The 22,456-nt window shown below is 42.5% G+C and overlaps 1 protein-coding gene across 1 annotated transcript in view; it reads right to left on the minus strand.

Annotated features, from left to right (window-relative positions):
- Positions 1 to 8,827: 8,827 nt before the first annotated feature.
- RRAS2 (RAS related 2) overlaps positions 8,828 to 22,456 on the minus strand; it is a 45,078-nt gene continuing 31,449 nt past the window's right edge. Inside the window, exons 2-6 of the mRNA XM_063332823.1 lie at positions 22,137 to 22,224; positions 21,294 to 21,396; positions 18,774 to 18,882; positions 11,258 to 11,376; positions 8,828 to 10,804 (exon numbers count right to left, since the gene is read on the minus strand). Coding sequence (XP_063188893.1) covers positions 10,717 to 10,804; positions 11,258 to 11,376; positions 18,774 to 18,882; positions 21,294 to 21,396; positions 22,137 to 22,224 — 507 coding nt within the window. The 3' untranslated portion in view covers positions 8,828 to 10,716. The remainder of the gene's footprint in view (positions 10,805 to 11,257; positions 11,377 to 18,773; positions 18,883 to 21,293; positions 21,397 to 22,136; positions 22,225 to 22,456) is intronic.

Genomic DNA, 22,456 nt, shown 5'->3' on the forward strand with positions numbered 1-22,456 from the left:
CATAAGTGAGGGCCCAGGAGAGACAGAGAAGAGAGATGTGTCACGAAGCCAGGCGAGTAATGCAAGACCCCAAAACACCACTCAGGTCCTGCAGCTGTATCAGGTGCTTCAACTCCAGAGATGGGTTGTGAAGAAATCACTCCTGAGTTTTAGAGGACTGAAAGAGGTGTTGACATTCTTTTTATTCTTCATTAAAAGACAGCGGGGTGAGGGTGGGGGGGGCCAAGAAAAAAGAAAAAAAAAAATTATCTCAATTCCAGCCCCCATCTACTGGGGGATTTTTATATTGCGTTCATCCTTCTGGACTGGCATCTTTGTATCTGTGAAAAGTTCCTAGCTTTACCAACAGAAATTCAGGTTCAACAAAAACATGGGAACTTCTTAAAATATATATGTTTCTAAGAAGCCTAGACAAAACAGTTACTGTGCCTACAGTAATCCACATCAACTGCAAGGAAAAGTAAAAGTCTAAGCATCAGAAAAGATCAATGACTTCATTGCAGCTAGGTTGAAGCACGCAGCCCTGATACACGTGCACGCAGCAGCTGAAGGTATTTATAACGCGGCACAGGCAAAGAGAGGTGCTGCGCTCAGCTGACCCCTGCCAAGCGCCGTGTCCCCGCTGTCCCCTGCTCTTCCCCAGCCCCCAGAGCTCCCCCAGCAAGCTCACAGCCAGCGCTTGCCTCGTGCACGCCCTCTTCCAGAAGAATCAAACCAGAGAATGTCCTCGCTGCCGGGACTGAGCTCCAGAAGGGGAAGAAACCGAGCAGAGAGGGTGTCCCATAGCAATAGCGGGGTTGAGACCGAAGGATGGTTTCTAGCAGGAAGAGGATGCCATCTCTCAGCATCGCCTGCCTCCACCCTGCGAGACACCGACAGTTCAGAGCATCCTTCAAACCCTGGGCTCCCGCAGGAGCGATGGCATCAGCCCCGGTGCAGAACTGGGTCTTACAGCCAAACGGTGTTTTAAATCCCCACCCTGCGCTACGCGTGTCGTTCCCCTTGCTATTCCTCCACAGTTCCTGCCAGCTTCAGCATTCAGAAGCAAACTGTTAATGCTTCCTTTGGTTGTGTCCTCAGACACAACTACTGACGCTCCTGCAGGTTTCCGTAACTACTACAGACAGCAGAGAAATTCGACAGCCAGGCAGCACTGTCCTTAAAGCAGTGCAGTAGTGGGGACTGTCACTGACCGGCTTCTAATACAGGACATTTTAAGCAACCATAATCTTGCTAAAGAAGAAATTCAGCACCTGGAGCATTAAAGCAGGGCTCGGGTTTTTAAAGTCTGAATCTGGAAAAAAAATAAAAACATTAAAATATCAAATTAGCCAATTTACCCTGTTAAAAATTGATTTTTAAAGCTTAAAAAAAAATAAGCGAATGATGCTTAAAGGTTGCCTTTAGGAAGGCAACCAAACAACCAAGAGAATGTGAATTACATAAAAAATATCAAAATATTGAGATTTTACACTGAAGTCCAAGAGAGTCACACATGCCCACGTACCTGAGGCTGCCCCTCCTGCTGGGGAAGCAGGAGCTTTGTCACCTCAGTGCGGTGACACAAGCCAAAAATGAGGTGGCCACCACACCTCAAACAAATGCCATCTTTGGGAGCTGAAAAAAAACACCAGAGCAGCCCCACACAGCTGTGAGCCCTACCACAGCTCAAGGGGGTTTATACAAAACAATGACAGATTTCTTGCTGGAAAACACATACACCCCAACTGCACCTTCTGGCTTTTTAATGTCATTCTGACATGAATAATACAGTCAGATATGGAAAAAAGCCACTTGGTCCTGCTCTGGCTGAGAAGAGCTTCGAATTGCAAAATCCTTCACCAGGCCATAAAACTATAGCAGAGATTTGCTCTTGCGCAGGGCGCTGGTTTCAGAGGACCCGTCTCTGCGTATTAAGTAGCAGAAGCTTTTGGCAGGTGATCAGTTGGAAACTAAACTGCAAGCCTCGTAATGTATTGATATCCTATTCATTAAAGACCAAAGTACCTTGTCCTTCCACACACAAGATATAAGGTCTGTTTCATCGTTCATCTAAAAAAAATCCGAACCCGGGCTGCAAACCACCACCGTTTGTCTCCTTGACCCTGACACACATCTCGGGTTATTGCAGTTTGGGCTCAGGGCAGCTGCGTTTTTCACTGCAGCCAGCATCCTTCATTCCAAAGACACCTCTCTAGGACACCAGTTACAATTATATTCTTACTGGTTTTCCCAGAAGTATCAAAATGAGAGTCACCAGCAATTTCCCTCACAGACATGATAGATCTGAGTGCATGTTAAACATTACCACCCTTACTGCCATCACAGAACCTTTTTTTTCCCCCTTTCAAACTGAATTCTTGCTCCATAGTACCTACCTTTTTCAAATGATGGTCTTCTGTAAAAATCGTAGGACAATTAAAATCGAAAGGTACGTCTGGAGGTCTGTGATTCAACCTTCTGCTCAAACTGGGGTCAGCTATGAGGTCAGTCGAGGTTGCTCAGGGCTTTATCTAGTAAGGCGTTGAAAATCTCCAAGGATGGAGCCTGCGCGGCCTCTCTGGGCAGCCTGTCTTCACAGTGAAAAAGTTCTTTTTTTATATTTAGTCTTAACTGCTCATTTCAACTTTTGTCTCTCACCGTGCACCACTGTAGAAGGCCCTGGCTATGTCTTCTTACTGACTTCCTTGCAGGTACAGGAATGCTGCCGTTTCCCTCTCCCCCCTGCAAGCTGTGCCTTTTCCAGGCTGAACAAACCCAGCTCCCTCCATTTCTCCTCACAGGACAAGTGCTCCAGCCCAGCTCCCAGACCTCCTTAGTTACCCTCCTTTGGGCTTGCTCCAGTTCATCAACATCCTTCTTGTACCAGGGGGCCCAAAGCTGGATGCGGTTTATCTATATGGGGTCTCACCAGCGCAGAGAAAAGGAAGGATGTTAATCCCTCCCCTTGATCCGACGGCCGTGCTCCTGTCGTACAGCCCAGGCTGCTGTTGGCTGCCTCTGCTGCCAGGCCACGCTGCTGGCTCACGTCCAGCTCCCTGTCCATCACCAGCCCAGGGCCTGTTGGCCAGATGATACCCAGCCCTGTGTCATTGCAGGGTGGAGGGCTTTGTGTTTGTCCTCGTTAAATTCCATAAGGCTCCTGTTGAGCCATTCCACCAGCCTGTCAGGATCCCTCGGGATGGCAGCCCTGTCCTGGGATATATTGACTGGTCCCCCCAACTTGGTGTCACCTCCAAACATGATGACAGTGTGCTCAGTTGTCTCCCTGAGGTTACTGGCAAAACGTTTAACCAGACAGGCGCCAGGCTCACCCCCCGTAGCGCTCTCCTCATCACTGTACCCTACCTGGAGGCCGGCCCATTACCCTCTGAGGCCAACCCGCCGGTTTCTTACCCATAAGAAGTTGTCCTTCTACCCACACTGTAAAGTCTTTTCATACAAAAACACTGTGGGAGAGAGCAGCGAAAGCCTTGCTGAGTTGAGGTAAAACACATGCACCGCTCCCCCCTCATCCGCAAATTCCATCACGTTACCACAGAAGGCAATCAGGCTGGTCAGGTGTGACTGACCCTGGTAAATTGGCACATTAGTGTGGATCGTTTCCAACCACTTCTTTTTTATGCGCCCAGAAAAGTGTTCCTAAGGAGACGCTGTGCAGCTTTCCAGGGACAAAGCGAGGCCAACTCCCTGCAGTTCCCTGCATTGCTCTCGAGGCCTTGCTTGAAGACGGGTGCAGTCACCAGGAATTCCTTCATCTCCACTAAAGATGGTTATCAAGGCACCCAGGCAGCCTTGCAGGGACGTCAGCTGGGTCTCTTACCACCTTGGATGGAGCACACCACATCCTGGGAATTTGTATGGGTTGAGCTCTCTGAAGTAAACCCTGCCTCAATCCTCATCCACTGCTGCTGGCTCTTCTCCTCGCCCTGCCTCTTCACTGACCACACAGGCCTGGGACACCCTGTTGGTCAAGACTGAGGCAACAAAGGCACCAGGTACCTTGGCCCTCGCCGTGTCTGCTGTCGCTACATCACTCATCCCATTCAGCAGCAGCCCCAAGTTCTCCTGGTTCAGCAGGTCATGCGTAACTCTTGAAAGGCAAAACCAGAGAGGAATCACCTGCAGCATATTAATTAGTAAACAGCCTGTAGAAGTAAGTCAGATTCAGTCCTAGTAATAGGAAGAATTCAAACAGCAGTTGCTAAGGGATTGCTCTGATGCTTCAAGTGGGAAAACAGGTGTATGGTCTCTATTTGCACATCCAGAGCCCTCCAAAAGGGTTCAAGTTATGTCAGGGGAGGTTTAGATTGGATATTAGGAAACATTTCTTCACTGAAAGGGTTATTAAACATTGGAATAGGCTGCCCAGGGAGGTGGTGGATTCACCATCCCTGGAGGTGTTTAAAAAAAGGGTAGATGGGGCACTTAGGGACATGGTTTAGAAGTGGTTTTTGTCAGGGTAGGTTAATGGTTGGACTTGATGATCTTAAAGGTCCCTTCCAACCTCAGCAATTCTATGAAAAGACATTAGAAATAACGCTGCTGGGAAGAAGTCATGACACAGCAGCTTCTGGCAACAATGAACCAGCCCAGACCTTCAGGCTTGGCAGTGACATGCCTTCCCAGACACCTTACAAAACGTGGCATTAGACTCTGGCAGATGTTGATAGCATCATGAGGCTGGCTATTTTAATGAGGATTTGAATGATCTCGAGCTGGTTGTTCAAGAGAAAGATAAACAGGAAAGGCCTTTTAATTACAAAAAAAAAAAAAAGATTAAGACGATAAGATGCCCAGTTCATAAAGGCAACCAGAAAAGAGAGCTGAGCAGCGTCAGTGTGCAACTTGCACATCAGGAATCCACAAGACAAAAAAAAAGAAGGGCCACCACATTCAGAATGCACGAGGTATTCTCCTTCCCATTTCCCAGAAATACAACTGGACAAATGGATATTTTTAAAGTGGGATTAGGGAGGAACAAAAAGTTACAGCAAGCACATGATACCTCCTAAAACCTTGAAAAGGTGGCCCTCAGAATGATGGAAACTTAACCTTTTGAATGAGAAGGATGACTAAGCAGAAGAGTACGAGGTCATATTGCCAGTGTGGTCGTTTTTAATTCCATTAAGGCACTTGATTATTTTGTAAATAATAAAAATAAGCTCAAAACACAGAATGGCTCAGTTTCACAAGGAAAGAGATCAGACAGAATGCCTTTTTACGGTGACACAAGGAGCCAGTTCAGAAATATGGCATTCTTCCAAGAGGCAATGAAGGACAGGCACATTTCACAGTTTTCAGAAGAAATATTAGAGGACACGTGAGCTTCTACTGCTTAAAAGTCACAGCAGGTGTTGCCCGAAAGTTGCGGTAGGAAGGAGAGAAGCAGGAGAACTTCGTTTCACTTCCAAAGGTCGGCGCCGCGTTCGAGACCTCCCCGCTCCCCAGGGAAAGGCCAGGACTGGGGCCTAGACGAGAATGACCACGTTTTTTCCTCATACTGACAGTAATCCTCATTTAGATGTCTTATTTAGCTGAGCACGAAGTGTTTATACATAACTTTTTGACTGCCAATTGTACATGTTACGAATGATATACAAATACTATTTGTCTCCTGTACTTGCACTATGTTGTAATTAACATGCATTTCAAGGTTTTAGATCGCAAGCATCCTTCCTGCTTTTCACACGAATTTCTCCAGAACCACTATTTATAAATCATTGTTTTTTCCCCTAGCTGCTGACCATCCGGATTTTACAAAGTTCACAGAACAAAATACTCTGGAATAGCACGGACACGTGGCCCCGTTTAATTATAGAGCAACAGCTTTGTTATGGTTCTCGTCCTTCATTCCTACCCTGCTTGTAAAAACAAGAACTCTGTACAAGGGTCTCGGCAAAAGCAGCATTTAAAAGCCCTTTAAATACACACGTCTGCCTACCAGGAGTGACATCTTGTGGTCGCCGATAAAATAGTTCCCTCCATCTTCCACATTTACAGCAGAACTTACCGCAGACCCACCGTCGGGCCAGAGCAATGGGGTGGCAGCCCCTCTCCCGCCCCAGCCACAGGGAAGCCTTTAGGACACTCCACCCCGCAGGAGCAGCTGCAGAGGAGCACAGGGGGCGAGCACTGAGGAGCTGCTGCACATTTGGTTCGGTTTTCTTTAGCCTTTCCCCCCCCGCTTACGCCTTCATCCTCACCCCACGTGGCTCCTACCACTGCTTTTTTACCCTGCCTTCCATCCCTTGCTTAGAGGGGGATTCCACACACAACTCCACCGCTTTGTAAGTAATGACAACAAAAAGATAATCCACCATTTACTCCCAGCAGATCCTTCTTCTGTAAGGGTGCTTGCCTTACCTATTCACATTACCGCTTTCTACAGTGAAGACAAACTTGCGTTTCATTTGCATGGTGGATTGGATGTATGGCCCCAGACAGGTCTCAAAGACCTACTTCACAAAATACTTTTTAAAGCATATAGGCTATTCTATCACTGGAGTAAGTTCATTTTTTACATTTGTTGTTAAGAACCATGGGATGCATTCAGAGGAGTAGTTGTGGTGTGCTGTATTGTCATTCTTCAGCGTCCAGTTCAAGCGAAATTAAAACTTCCTCTAGTATGCATCAATTCATGCCTAGGACTAAGAGCCCCGGAACTAAGAGGTTTTATCGCTGCCTCTACTTGCATTTTTGGTGCCTGCACTTTGCTACGATAACTCCTCCCTCTCTACAATACTTTCATGTCAGAAGCATTTTTAAAAATTGTAGTAATTTATGAAGTGCTGATGTCACTACAAATTACCGAGTACCAAATACCATGTATCTTAATACAGTTCACCAGATCCAGTTTAAACATTAGCTGAACAGACTAGCATTTGCCTTCCAGCAGCAAGGCGATGCATTCAGTTCTGCATGCTACTTGCTGGCCGCCTCAGGAACATCACTAATTACATTACATGCGTTAATGCAATTTAGCTTTTGTGGGGGACATCATCTACCCTCTATATTTAATCCACAACAGCCTCTCAAACTCTAAAATAATTGCAGTCTTAAAAATCCCAGTAGAAAGCTCTACAGAAAGCGAGCACAGCAGGCATTCACAATGTTGTTTCTGGGTATTACACTCTCCTTCTAGATTAATCCATTGCCTTTTCCACATCTGCTGCTTCTCATTTAAAGCTCTTGATCTTCCCAACTAAAGGCTACTACAACAGTCCTACCCATCCTCGCTTCTGCACCCGATATGTTGCACGCTGTCAGGCTAGAACGAAGGAAACTATCAAGACTAGTTTCCTCCTTCCCTTTACCATGACTCCTTGGTGATTTTTCCTATTTCCTACTGCTCCTCATATAGCCTGAACAAGAGCCTAGAAAAAAAAAATAAATAAAAAAAAATAGAAAAAGTGGCCTACACAGCCACAAAGTTTTAAGAACAAAACCCGATCCCTTTCAGCCAAGGGTTCCCATCGTCAGAGTTCTATGAGAATATCTGAATATTGAGCCTGTTCACAAGTTTTCTGGCCTGACAACACAGGGATTAAGACCTTGAACATACTTCTACTTACCCCACTTAAAACCCAGAACCCGCTTCGAATCTCCAATTTTAACTCAGTTTTCCAATAGGACCAGGTAAGTACGGCAGAGATGTCACACTTACAAAGTGGTGAGCACTGCATTTACCACTCAGGACGCTCTGAGCCAGAGCCCATCTTAACAATTTTGAGCCTTCAGGCTTTGGCAAAGGCCGCTGCCCTGCAGGGGAGTAACAGGGGAAACGCCACCGTGCCCCCGCACTTCCAGCCCGAGTGTTTCTCTAAGTTCAGTTTGGGTGTTCCTTTGCCGTGGTTTCGGTACAGGAGGGTAATCAACTCCCAAAATCTATGCCTAAATCAAGTGAACAAACGCATTCCCTGTTTAGCAGGTTCCTGAACTTGGCTTGTAGTGACTGACTTTGAAAAAAATCTCCTGTTTGGAATAAGCTCATTAAAGATTTGTAACAAGATTACGTGGCAAGGGCAGTCAGCGACGGCTACAGCTACGCCACGGGTGAAACGCTGTCACAAGCTGATGTCAGGGAAGTGTTCGCTAATATTTTTGTTTTAATCCAGACTTGATACTTTTCTAAATACCTACTTTAAATCTGAAGAGTAAGATCAAAACAGCTGCTTAAAGTGCCCTATACGAACCAATCTCAAAGAGACCGTAACATCACATGAAGATTTCCCTGCACGTCCTCTCCAGCAGAAGCCTTGAAAGACACATGTAGAGGAATAAACTGCCTTAGCTAATAAACTGCGAGCAGAGTTCCACAGCAGCAGCTGGTGGTCCCACTTCTGCTTAACTTGTTTAAAAAGTTTACCATGTTTACAACGTGGCTTCGCAGATCAGAGCAGGTTGTTTAGCATCAACCACCTCAAAGCTGTTCTGCTTTCCATAGGAGGAAAAGCAAGGGTGTGGTGCTCTCCTCTCTGAATTAGAGTTACATATTAAGAGATCTACCTATATAACAGTCTACTATTTTAAACCAATCTATCAATAGTGAAAGGTTAAAAAAAAAAAAAAAAGGAAAAACCTGATGAAACGAAGGTATCTGCACCTCACAAATTCAGTCTCTACACACACGCGCTGTCATCTGTTGTCTTAACTCATTCTAATGCCACGCGTTTAGTGACTTAATTCCAGAGAGCTTTACATATTTAAGAAAACATGTGGTGTTTGCTACAGGCTGTAATTTCTTACATTTGACTTGAAAAATGTAATCCATCTCCCAAACGTAATTCCACCGTAACTTCTATTTTGAATTTTCTACACATTGTTCATAAGTAGCTTTTCATTAACCAACAACTGTATTCAAGGGTGGGGGGAAGATAGGAAGCTACTCACTCTCTCAAAGAGTATTACACAACCTCATCTAAATTATGTAAAAAACCTTAAATTCCTCTGCTATGCATGGCACTAGTGTTACTTCTAGGCTTGATGCTTTGCTGCAGTCAAGGTAACTGGAACTTGTTTAAGCACTCCTTTCTCAGCAGACATTTACAGATTTACGGCAGAGCACCCGACAGCGAGCATAGCCTGAAAACACACACACCAAAAGAAAAAAAAAAATAAAAATCATTGACTGCACCACGGGCTACGTACTTTAAATCAAACCAAACATCAGCTTTTATCATCTATCATGATTTAAATTAAAATTCCTTACTTCCAATCTTTCCAGACATGCCTATCTAGCTCCCAAACGGATTCCATCACCCCCTTCTTCCCCCATCCGCAAAAAAATCAGGTTTTGGAAGAGAGTCAGAAAGAGGCGATATGCTTACCCCCGATAATGGTTAGATCATCTTTAATTCTAGCACCTGAAGTTATACAAGGGTTTTGCTTAATAATCAAGTTTCAAAGAACTGTTGGACACATTCAGTAAGGTGACAACTGTGCAATACCACTCAGTATTTCAATATCAGGGAACATACTCTTGAATTGTTTAAACACAATCCACAGAACTCAAAATTAAACAACCATCCACAGTTTAACTAAACAATCAGTTAAAAGTCTTACAGTTTAATAATTCACATAATGGTCAGTCTTTAGTAAGGGATACTGAAATTCATTAAAACACAACACTAGATTTTACTCTATGGGTGTGTTGGGCAGGCACATAATTGGCCATTCTTGGGTATAACCGGAAGAGTAAGGAGAAGTTTACCACAGTTTGGCAAATCCCACATTTTGTCAGTTAAAAGTGAACTGTGAGAATTAAATACTCATCTTTACATATACACAAGTTATGCTGTGAAAGCATATTTGCTTACAAACATATAAAAATACTTGTTAACTAGTTTGATAAGAAAATAATGTATAAAAGTATATAGCAAAAACATTTAATCATCTCTGACAATGGAAAGATCAAATTCATTTTTGTATCACATGAAACAAAAACAGCTACAATTTTAGGTTTCCTTAATCCCTTACCCAGAAATACAAAGGAAGACACAATTTGTTTCCGAACACATGATGTGAAATTCCTTAATAAGCTGAAATGCCTCAATCCAGAATGAGCTCAGGTATTTGGCCATATGCTAATAGTAGTAGTAATTATCCTGTAGCTATTCTGGATTCGTAAAATAAATACAGTAGACTGTTTTGGCCACTGAAATAAAACTGCAGCATAAGTGAGAGATGAAAATCTTTGCTGACAATGAAATTCAGTGTAGGTTTCTTAAGGCTAGCTGAATACTCACGTCTAATTTAACTGAGGGCAAAAAAAAGCCAATCCACCCCTTTTTTAAAAGTATTCTCTATACTTCAATATAGGTCTTTGTCATAGCTAATGAAACGGCAGAAGTAAAAATAAATTAATTCACAAGAGACAACTTATGCATGACTTCAACACCTTGTCCTACACGGTTTTGTTTCATCTCCTTTGCGAATAAAACTCCACAAGGTGCAAGCTCTTAAGGGAGAGAAGGAAGGAGCTGTGGTATTAAAGAAGCAGCCTTAGTGTTTTGTTTTGAAGTCTGCCCCAGGATGACCGAGTCTTCTTCAAGAACTATTCTGCCAGCTTCTTGGACTAAGGCTATTCTGGTGACCACTTTTAGGACATGCACATATAAGGCTAGAGCAATACCAGAAGTGATGTAAAACGATGGAAAGAAAAAAAAAAACAAACAAACAACAAGCTGGCAGTTGATAGCTTGGTTCTTGGGATTCTCAGAAAATAACACAATGGCAGCCTTTCTTGTCTTTTTCTTTCCGTGTTGGTTCTGGTGAAGGAGGGCACTCTTGTTCTTGAAATTTCCTGGAAAAAGATATTTCAAATTAAATTCACAGAATCGTTTTCAGTTACCTAAAAATAAATACTGTATTTAAAGTTACTGTTTTTACACTTTTATAGAGGATGGGCTTACTTTTGACAATCAAACTACTGATTGAGTGATAGTTTTTTGGGGGTTGCTTTTTATAGGTTTTTAAGAAACATTATTTTTTACAGAAGGTCAATCTCAGATTTAGTTTATCAGGCTTACTTACTGGCTGATCAATAAAATCTGAGAGACTAAGGCGAAGAAATTGCCTTTCAAATGCAAATTACATTAATGTAAACATTTTTCCTAATACACAGCAATATTTTATAACGGAGAGCGTTGATTGAAGTTCACAGGTAACAGCAGGCAGAGTTTTCTCAGTGATAAACGTTTGCTGGAGCTATCCATTAATGTAGGGGCATTAATTATTTGGTCTTAAGTTATCATACCTTATAACTCTGACAAGTTCATGAAAAGCTTGGTCTACATTCAATCTGATTTTTGCGGAGGCTTCCATGTATGTTACTTTAAGTTGCCGTGCTAGCTGCTGACCTTCCTCTTGCGTCACCTGTAACAGACATCAATCATTAAGCTGAAGGCTCCTGCCAACGTGTTGGTATCAGCAGACGCTGCAAATACACATTAAGGGTTTATTTCCCTCAAACAATAATGCTTATTTGGCCACAGAAGAGTTTCCACACTGTCTATATAATACAACTGGCAAACAAATCCATGCAATACATCCTTTCAAATGCAAGCGAAGATGACTTAAAAAGTTTCTGCAATAGACGAACTCCATGAATGAATAACCCTCACTGCAGCTGCCTCACCTGCACATCATTTCTGCATAACAAGACTGATTTTTCCTTCACAAGCAGACAAGAGTCCCCCATTCCTCCTCAAAGCGGGAATTTCAGTCAACATCTGCTGAATTACTAACAGAACTGTGAATACTATTGCTAAATTCACCTTCTCCCTGTCCCAGCTAAATCTAGAGAAAAAAGTATTCAGATGCTTTTACTACTTTTAAAACAAGAACTGGTGTTTAGTTTCTGAATCCTTATAAAAACTAATTTAAAAAAAAAAAATCTGTGACACAGCAAAATGTTAATACACCTAGCTTTAAAGACAGCTTGAATTACAAGAGATCTAAAAATCCGTGAAGACTTGAGGCTATCCACAGATATGAAGGAAGCCCTTGTCTACTTCTTGACTCCCTGGGACAACAGGGGAAAGGGAAATGAAGAGGAAATAATCAGCATCGTAAGGAGTTGGTATTAAAGTGATGAAGCAGAAGGCAGGAAGCTAGAGGACCATCGCAGGAAGGAGGAATAAGTTGGTCACAGGGCAAACCCAACGGAGATCGCCACATATTTTTGGCTGAAGTAGAAAGCAGTGAGGTCAGACAGCAGAAGGCCACCCTGAGCAATGCAAGGCACGCGAGGCTCCAGCGGGAAGGTCACCCACAGGGCCAGGGAGGAAAGGGCAGCTTTCAGGGATAAAAGGAAGGGCAACAGATCTTGCCAAGACAACGGCTAGTGGAAGGAGTGTCAAAGATTACACTGCTTTCACAGAAAAATGTTAAACCAGCACACAGAGGACCGATATGATGAGAACAAAAAAAAAAAAAAAAAAAAGAGGATTTCTTTTTAATTTAGCTTTGAAAAAGCACTCAGATTATTCACTTAGATTAAGAAGCTACACAGAAATGGAAATAGATGGGAACACAAAAGCATCATTGGGAGCATTTGCAAGATACAGAATTACTTTTAGCTTGCAAAATACTTTCTTAACAGCTACACGCAGAGTTTGGGAGCCATCACGCATGGCATCTCAACATGGTTGACTCCCCTGTCCTTAGCACCCTCACTGGCATTTTATTCATACATTTACTGCAGAATTGAGGGCTGATCCCACCAAAATATCATGAAGGTCTTACAAGGAGCCCCCAGCACTGTGTGCCATTAGCTACAGTAACTCAGGATGCATCTGCTGACCTCAAACACTCATGGGAACTCTGCATTTATTTCTGTACTATCACCATCTGCTGAAGCCAAAAAAAACCCCAAAAAACAACCCAACCCCAAGATGAACTGCTAGAACTGCATTTTTAACTGCAGGGCATAAAGTGAGAATGACTGGGATCCTTCAGTCCTCTACTGGCACCTGAAAACTGAATGTTGGTTTGCAAAACCAACCCCCTTTTCTTCATCCCAGCACAGTCGTCTGTAGCCCCAGAAAGTGACAGGCTAAAGTCTAATAAAAATAAGTAACTAGGAAGGAATGTATAAACCTGAGGAGAAACTGAATCCAGACTTCAAACATACGTGGTTACTATTTTCTTCATTATTGTATCTAAAGTACATTAGAAGTACAAGTCAAACTAACACTGTAATAAAGTTACGCTACGCTTCCATAGTATTCCATAGTATTCTGCATTTTAAAAAAATAAAGATGTAACATTAAAGCCCTTATTGCATTTGCTAGAAGACCTGTAACTGCTTAATTCCAAATCAATCTTTTTGTCAGTCTTACAAGTATATGTCAAGTAGCTTGTGGTCAATTTTAGTGACCTCAACAATGTCAGTTTAAAAAAAACCACTTGATTTTGGGCACACTACGGAAGCATTTGCAGTGCCCAAGCTCTAAATTAGAGGCCAGAGCATACCAGTTCCATTTTCATAGCTGAGGGAAATGTGGTAAGTACAAACATAGAAATACTTGAAAACAAAAACATGCATTCACATCTTTATGTTCTCCCTTTCTTCCTCCTTAAGTGTGACAAACCTGTGTCACAACAGACTTTTCAGTGTGATGGGAGAGCTTATTAAAGGTCACCGGCAAAATAAAAACTTCATCCTTTTTCTCCAAAGAACACTGTATTCTATTTGACAAAAGTAAAGAGAAGCACAGATTTTCTGTCAGTAATTCTGTGCGTATCCACGTGTGCATGTGTATTGATTCTACAGTGAAAATATCTTAGTTTTGGTAAGCTTAAGACTGAATATGACTGAGAATCACTTACAGTGTTTCTTCTTTGTTTTGGGATATTGTACTGTTTGGTTTTGGATGTCATTCATTCACACTGTTCAGTATTTGGTAAAAGTTTCCCAAATGAAACACCATTCTAGAAGATGTAAGTGAGCAAGTCAAACATGGAAAAGCTTATTCTCCAGCTCCGTAAGTAACAGTTGTCTTACTGTTAGTTTCCATCTGAGTATCTGCAGGAGACTCCTGTGAACAACCCTCACACAGTCCTCCTTCTTCACTATTATATCTGAGAACTGTCAGAAATATATTCATTTCTGAAGTTTCTATCCCTTCCTCCACCTAAAGAAACTCTGTAAGGCTGCGTAACCTAACGCTGCATATGTATTTTGCCTGGATACTTACACCGACTGAGAACCACGTTGTACTTGTGTAATGGTTAAGTGCTTCCTCAAGTTTGAGAGGAATCCATTTCTACTTCCTTGTGGCCCCCCTACAGTGCTCCCTGGGCAAAAACACTGCTCGTTCCTGCAGAGAGCTCCATCGCTCCTGAAGACTGCAACCATGATCCTGATTTTCTGCCTCACCAGCCACCCACAAATGCTGCTAGCTCACGCTTACAGTGGGCTACCATAATGCTTTCCTGTAGGGGTAGTTCACCTGTCCGCTTTATTTTGTCCATCTTCCCAGATAACAGGTGACTTTGGTACACATAAACTGTGGTTATGAAGCACTGACACGTTCAAGCAGACTAACTTGCTGTATTGAGATAACTAGCAATAAGGCATCTGATGCTGTACCTATAAAGCTCAAAATCAGGCAAGCCATGGGAAGACCTGAAAGTACAATCCATCTGCGAGAACAGAGGCATCACTGTATACATATAAAGTCTACTACCTTGAGAAGTTATTGTCACACTTTCATACAGAGCTCCCAATAGCTAAGAAGGCAAAAAACCAAAGTCTTAATGGCATTCAGGTTCCTGTTGCAATTTGGATTTTCCTTGAAACTCTGCCATCTGGGCAATGATCAGACTTGACCCGGTTTAAGCAAGCAGTTATCTACAAAATATCAAACATATCCTGCACTGACAAGTCTACTCTTCCGTCAGCAGTGGTTATTACTAAAACATCTGGTGTTCTACTGAATTGCCCTACTGTAAAAAAGTCCAGCGTCGTTTGAGTTGTACAAAATTAATCCATTGAAGAGAAAGACTGTTACACAGCATTTACTTTAAGGAAAGAACAATGATGGTGCTTCAGTTTTGGTTTCAGCCACCAACCTGTGACTGATTGGGGAATCTGGAAACACTGCTAATTTTATTCCTTCTCATACAAGGACATTCTAAAGATTAATGCTTGCTCATCCTCTAATAACTCATTTTTCTTTGTCAACTTAATTGAAGACTTCACCTCCCATAGCACAAAGGAGAAGAAAGTTACATTAACTCCATTTAGCTATACAAATTGCTATTTCAAACTTCCTATTTCACCACTCTTCTTCCAAAAACACCTGTGAGTTGGCCTATACATTACATTACATCCACCACCATTTTAGACTACACCTTTGGTATGCCCCTAACACTTTATCAAGATCACACTACTGCCTGTGCACTTCTGCTGTACAACAAGAAACAGTTGCCACCACACCAGGATTATTAGCTATGCATCATTTGCTTCCAAATTTATGGTATCATAACAATAGTATTCTGTACTGTGTTCAACTACAAAATACAGTTCCTTGCATAAAGGTGTGGTCAGAGCCTTGGGACATCTGAAGCTTTCATACACATTTAACTCTTTTGGGTTCCAGTGTTAATTCCATTGAGTATCATTTGACAACTGAAACACACACTAAGTTACTTTAACTTAGTTTTACGCTCTCAGCGGTAGCATGTGTTCTCTATTACTCCACCGGTTTGCCTCCAGTCTTTCAGACAAAGAAGGCAGATGCCTAGTACAATTTTACTCTAAGAACTCATACCCAGCTTCCTGAATTTCTAAAAGTGCTACTTAAATTCTGAAGCTGAAAAACGTACATTAGTGACCAGACACGTTAAGAGAACAAAATGGTTTCTTGTAGAACTGCCAGATAAGTAAAAGTACCGAGTGTGACCCTTCAGCCTGGCTGACCAGGTTTACAGAGTAACTCAAGTCAGGTTTGACACACCAGCAGGCTGAAAATGCAGAGGACTAGCACTTCCCACGGTTTTGCCCACACGTTACAGCCTGGGGACAGCCCACAGTTCCCACTCGCCCCAGCACTCCGAACCGAGGTAAGGGAGTACTCGCCTCTGCCCCCAGACCTCCACACCAGGCTGCCTTCACGGCAAAGCGCAGCCAGGGCAGGATGGCCTGGCTTGTCAGGCTGAAGTTTTTCCGTGCTTGGGGAGACACGGTGGCAGGACTAGTTTTCAGCCACATCAGCAAGCTGGTCCAACTCACTGAGGGGATGCTCACGTCGAGAGCCGACACGATGGAGCAGAAACAACCCCGCTGACGGAGCAGAGGCTCTGGCTGCATTTAACATCCAGCTGATAACAGCTAACTGCTCAATGCTGCCAAAAGGCGAGGTCTCACTTTCTTGCCCCCCCCTCCTCAACTCCTCCCTGCTCTGCTCCGAGCCACAGTCCCACCCCTTCCCATGCTTCGCGCGCTGGCACTCAAGCTTTCTGCGAGCTGATTTAACTCACACAGGTCCCAGAAAGCCATTCCAGCCCCCCTGTTTTTCTCCCTGTCTAGAGAGATGATTCAACTCAAAGTGGTTCAAGTGAGAGCCAGGGCCGGCAAAGGAAAGAGCAGGAACGTGAAGTCAAGAGGGAGGGGAGCCTCTCCCTTCTGGGGACCGATTATGTCAGCTCAGCATCCCCAAACCATTCCTTCAGGCTGACTTAAGGCCAACTGAAACACACCACGTGATGGGGAAGGGGCAAGGAAGAGTTAAGAACACATAACTAGCTGTTGCAGCAAACCTAGAAGCGCTACTTCAGCTCCAGCTGTCTAAGCCCCAACTTATGGTGGAGGTCACAAATCCACCAATTTGCACGTAAATTGTGTGAGTGATAGCACCGAAAGTTATGCTCGTCAGCATCTAATCAATTAGGACAATTAACATAGCCATAAAAAGCAAAAGGAGCTTTTGGGGGACATACACTTTTATTTGTGTTCAGCTATAAGCAGCAAAACTGCGAAGCTAAGCAATTTGAAAATAGCTGCTTTGAGCTCGAATGTGTACCAGCCCATTACCATCTGAAAAAGCAGCTAGGAATCAGGTAGGGAGGGACCGCAGGAGAACAGCTGACAGGCACCTCTTCCTTTAAGGGAGAGCCAGATGCGGTGTGATAACACTAGGAGGGTGGAGGAGAGAGAACAAAGTTCATAAGTGTTTCTAGAAATGGATCTACAGGATTACCAGCTACATTTGCAGGTATCCTCTGAGAACTGGGGCTGATAGCGATGATGGTATTTCCCTCCCAAAGCATCTGGATGTTTGTCCTTCGACAATTACAGTCTGCAGAACAGTTCAGTTTCACCTACGTGGTTTTCATGCCAACATTTGTACGTGAGATAAAGTGCCTAATGTTCCAGGGAATTTCGACGGAGGCATGATGGTAACTGGAGTGAAAGAGTTTCAGTTCTGTCTCTGGGACAGGCCGATAGTTCTGTACATGTGCGAGTACATGACGTTACTTTTGATGAGTTTGTCAGCCACTTCTGTGAAAACTTCTTTTAAAACATTACCTTTCAGCATAGGTTTAAATTTTGTCATGACCTTTCTACTCTGATTTGGGGGTGAACAGGCTGTGACACTCAAGGAAGCATACTCAACAGGAACTTTCTTGTATTGAAGGTTTTATGTAGTATTCAAGAAACTCATTCAACAACAACAACGCACTAACCAACTAAACTCTTCAATGTTATTTGTTTTGAGCCTAATTTTCTCTTGTTCCAGCCACTGGTTTTTGACAGAGAAAAGATTTTATTTAGCAAAGAACAAAACCCATGTAAGCACTTGTGAACAGAAACAAAGCTACGTCCTGGTACGCAAATCTGAGAACATCTCATTGTTTAAAGCTGTGGGTTTTTGTGAAACTCTTAAGATTATTACAGCAGCCTTGGGAATATTTAGTTTACTCCCAGATTAAAAAAAATAAAAATCAATTGTTTTCGCTACCAAGTTTTAAGAGTTATCTTACTGTCTCAGGAGAAAATACTGAACTTCTGAAATAAGTTGCTGAAGAAGAATACACGGTTGATGCCTGTCCTTTCCTGCTGATGTAGTAAGATGATTCTCATTTCAGCTCAAACCAGTTGATTCATGAAAATCAAGACTAACCAGGGAAAACAAATTTAAAGCTCCTTCTTTAAACCATTCAAAACTAAAACTTCTAAGCTCTCTTACAACCAGAGGTGAGGTTAAAATCTACACTAGCTGCAAAACTTTAAAGTACATAAATACAATAGCAATTGTGTTGCTGTACTTCCAACTTTTAAAGCTTGAAGTCAGTTATGCAGAAGATGAGTGGCCAAGTGGAAAACGGCAAACGGCTACTCATTTATATGTAACAGCAGTGAATGGTAAAAGCAACAGCACCGAAGTCTCGGGATCGTTAGAGCTAGTGCTGGAATGCACTCTGCTTGGCACCGCACGCTAGGGTGAGTAACAGAACGGAGGAATTAGACACGTTCATGCCTGAGTAATCAAGTCATGACAGAAAGCTCTCAACCCTGTATGTGAATAGACTTGGTCTCAACATAACCCCACTGAGTCAGACAGAAGATGTGCTGTATGTGGAATGCCATCATGCTTCTAAGATTCTTCAAGTACAGAATCTGAGTGTAGTTGTGTTTCTTGCATTGGAATTAGTTAGCATGATATGACCTTTTTCATTTGTTTCTTGTTCCCACTCCGTTTCTGGGAGTAAAACTGTAAAGTTTCTAGAAGAAAGTGAGCAGTAACTAATAGGAAATGAGTTACCTGTCTTTGGTGGTCCAGATCTGCTTTATTACCAACTAGAATCATAGGAAACTCATCGCGATCTTTCACTCTAAGAATTTGTCGCTGAAACTTATAGATTTCTTCAAAACTGTAGAAGAAAAAAAAAACGTAGAGTATCAGTGTATTAATTCATGGATTCTCAGGTTCTGCAGAAGTTCAGAAATGATGAGTCACCTATTTGGACTTGCCCTGCCACACCACACAAGCAGACAGCTGCAGGCACTCCACCAGAGAGTCCACTGTCACAGCACGACCAGTTAGAAAATCATTCAACACTCAAACTAAAAAAATCCTCGAGTTAGCAGTGTGCTATGCAGTGGACTTAGGTGGGGCTGCAGGGTGAGCAAAGTGTGTCTTGATCTAGAGGGATTCGGATGCCAATGCGTTGCAGAGAACCAAGCGACCACAGTCCATTCTACAAACGTTGACTTTGGAGTTCAACTCTGGCTAGAATATTCAAACTATAGTCTAGAGACCCTGGCGATCAGTATTTCGGCTGACAAGCTCCCCAGCTACTTCTAGGAATTTTGGGGGAAGCTATCAAAAGATGGAAAATTTTATTTTTTGAAGAAATAAAACAGAACTGAAAAAAAAGGCAGGCCTAAACAATCAGAAAGCTTTCCAGTTACCAATCAAGTTATATCAGCTACTGATGCTGTTCAAGCAGTAAGGAATATTCCAGCAGTGCTTAAGGGAAGGTGAGCAAAGCAGAAAGCTTCTCTAAGGGCAGTACATTAAACAATCTGTTTCTGGCCTAAACAAGGATTTTTTCAGAAAAAAAAAAAGAAAATTAAAAATCACTGCTTTCAACTGAACACTGTTAAAGCTCCATCACTACAATAGGAGCTTCCGCACAGACGCTTGCAGACAATCACATATCCTTTGGAGCTCAGACTTCCCAAGCAGTGTATTTAATTCCAGGCATATAGTCTGAAGCCATCTGCCCTTAGATTTGCAAACTAAAATTTAAAAGCAAGATGATCATCAGTAAGAAAATGGCATTTTAAAAAAAGTTACACAGACATGACAATGACGATCTACCTCATCTACATAAAGCAAACATGAGAAGGTGGATTAGAAGGAAGGTAAGCCACTAAGCATCGGATATGCTGTTTTCATACTCTATTCAGAAGTCTGTAGCAACTGGAGGAAGAGAGTATAAGTTATCAACTAAGTCATCTAGATTTCTTCTTGCTTCAGAATTACTTTCGACTACACAAGCAGGACAGACACCACTAGCAGACATTTCACCGACAGGCAAGGTAAGTCTTGAATCAAATGGTTACCAGAACAAAAATGAAAACTCTGCTCTTCAGAAGTCTTGGAAGTATTTCAGAGAGGAAAGCGATATGCAGGTTTAATGTGTCAAGACCTGCTTAAAATCAAGGCAGAACCTTAGCCAAAAGAGCAAACAAAAACTTAAGATTTTCAGACAAACCAAGGAGTTCACCTGACAACTTCAAAAAAAAAAAAAACCACACAAAACACTACAGTCCTCTGTAACAAAAATATTAATGTTAACACAAGTGCTCAGTAAGTCTTAAATCCACAGACCCAGATCTCTGACAGAAGTGTAAAAGTGTAAGAGCACACCCAGATGAATTTATACATTTAGCAGCATTCTTAAATGCAAGATACAGATCCAATGGAAACACACTCACGTGCCGTTGAGTATTTATCTTAATTCTTATTATAGAGCCAATTAATAATATCAGAAGTAACTTATTAAAGCCTAGATTGAATCTGTAAAGTGTGTGTGTGGGGGGGAAATCATGCACAAATTTTTTTGGGTCATTTTATTTCTCTTCTGTCGCAACTCGAAACAAGTGGAAGGACAGATCCCTGAGCACTTCTCCTTTATTACTACATATTTGATAAGCTCAATGAAGGAAGATCACAGCCCAAATATTAAGTGATTGTCTCTCTCTATATATGGCAGTTTCCTACTCTTCCAACGATCAGGAGCTACCTGACCAAGCTCCGTGAGCTTCTAAAAAGATATGTTTCATCTCAACTCTGCGATCAATCAGTTACGCAGGTTCCAGTCAATTCGTGGGAGTAAAGCAGAGTGAGCCCTGCCTGCAAAAGAGTGCAGAGATGTACCCTGAACTGGATACACCCATTCCGAAATCGAGAGCCTGCCACTCATCTGGCAAGGGGATATTTCTAAGAACTGATCAGACATCACAGCATGTTGCCCTTAGTTTAAACTTCTGTCACTTCTAGGAAACTAGTATTCCGTACTGTAACAAAGCGCTTGAATGGAGATGTCATTTTTTCTGTGTACGCTTTCAAGTCTCCTATTGCAAGAGACAGATACTTTCAATGAGTGATAGGTGTAAAAGAGGTTTTCATCAGTGCTGAAAGACCGTTACACCACAGAATCTATGAGTGAACACATACTTAACATTTCTGTTTGAGACTATTTCAATAACGGATAAGCAGTAATTTAAGATTAATTACAACTTGTTTGCTTTAATAACTTGACATCGGGCTTACCTTCCTCTATCAGTGACTGAGAAAACAAGCAGAAAACCCTCCCCTGTCCTCATGTACTGTTCACGCATGGCTCCAAATTCTTCTTGTCCTGCTGTATCCAGAACTGAACAAAAGCAAAACACTGATTACTGCAGTTCACGATCTCACGAGTACAGACCGAGAAAAAAAAAATCCTTCCTAACAGAACATTGTGAGAGCCTTTCCTGTATATCGTAACTAAGCAGACATCACTTTTCAGAGATACTACTGGATTTTTGCTAAGATTCCCAACAAGTTCTTGGACTGACTGAACAATTCAAGAGCTACCAAACTGAACAACAAAGTTTGGTGGACTTTTGCCAATTCGCAACCAACTGAAACAGCTGAAAACACCTAGAGAGACTTGGGGATGGAGGTTGGGAGGGTTGCTGGTTTGTCTTTAAAGAAATCACTGACAAGGGAGAACTGAAACTTTTAAAACAAAGCATTTATATGGCACTTGGGAGAAGCGGCACGCAACAGCCAAGCAATGTGTTTTTCATTCCACCATGTCACCCAGGTAACTGCCAGGAGTTACATAAATTCTCCTAGTTTTGTAGGCACTAAGGCTTCAGGAATAATTCTTCAAAAAGATGTCCAATTTACTTTAAAGAGAGACACTTACACATACGTAAGACACAAGCATTTCAAATCCCGGGTACCTCATTAATAAAACAAAAGTAGCTAGCTTTTATCAGCCGCACACTTACATAAAAAACCACATGCTGCACATGTTTACCTGCGTTACGTTTTATGCATACGGCTGTAAACGCGGGCACCAGCAGCTGCAGGCTGTCAGTACCATGCTTTAGCTGGGCTACTTACTGTCCAAGCGCGCAGCTCTCTCATCTATCACACACTGCTTGGTGTAGGAGTCTTCAATCGTTGGATCATAATCCGTAACAAAATAGGACTGCGGAAAATAAAACAAGTTTGTGTGTGAGACAAGCACGTAGAGGACGCTCATCGAGTGAGATGCTAAAACTGTACACTTGACAGCTTCGGGCAGATGAGCAGGTTTTACCCATGTACAACCGTTTGCCACTTTATCCAAAAAGACGGCAGGTAACGTCTTCCCTATACCTACTAAACATTCATAAATTGCAGAAATTATTAGCAGATCCACTGAATTTACTGGATTCCCA

The sequence above is a fragment of the Chroicocephalus ridibundus genome, chromosome 4 (genome assembly GCF_963924245.1).
Source record: "Chroicocephalus ridibundus chromosome 4, bChrRid1.1, whole genome shotgun sequence".
NCBI classification, from domain to species: domain Eukaryota; kingdom Metazoa; phylum Chordata; class Aves; order Charadriiformes; family Laridae; genus Chroicocephalus; species Chroicocephalus ridibundus.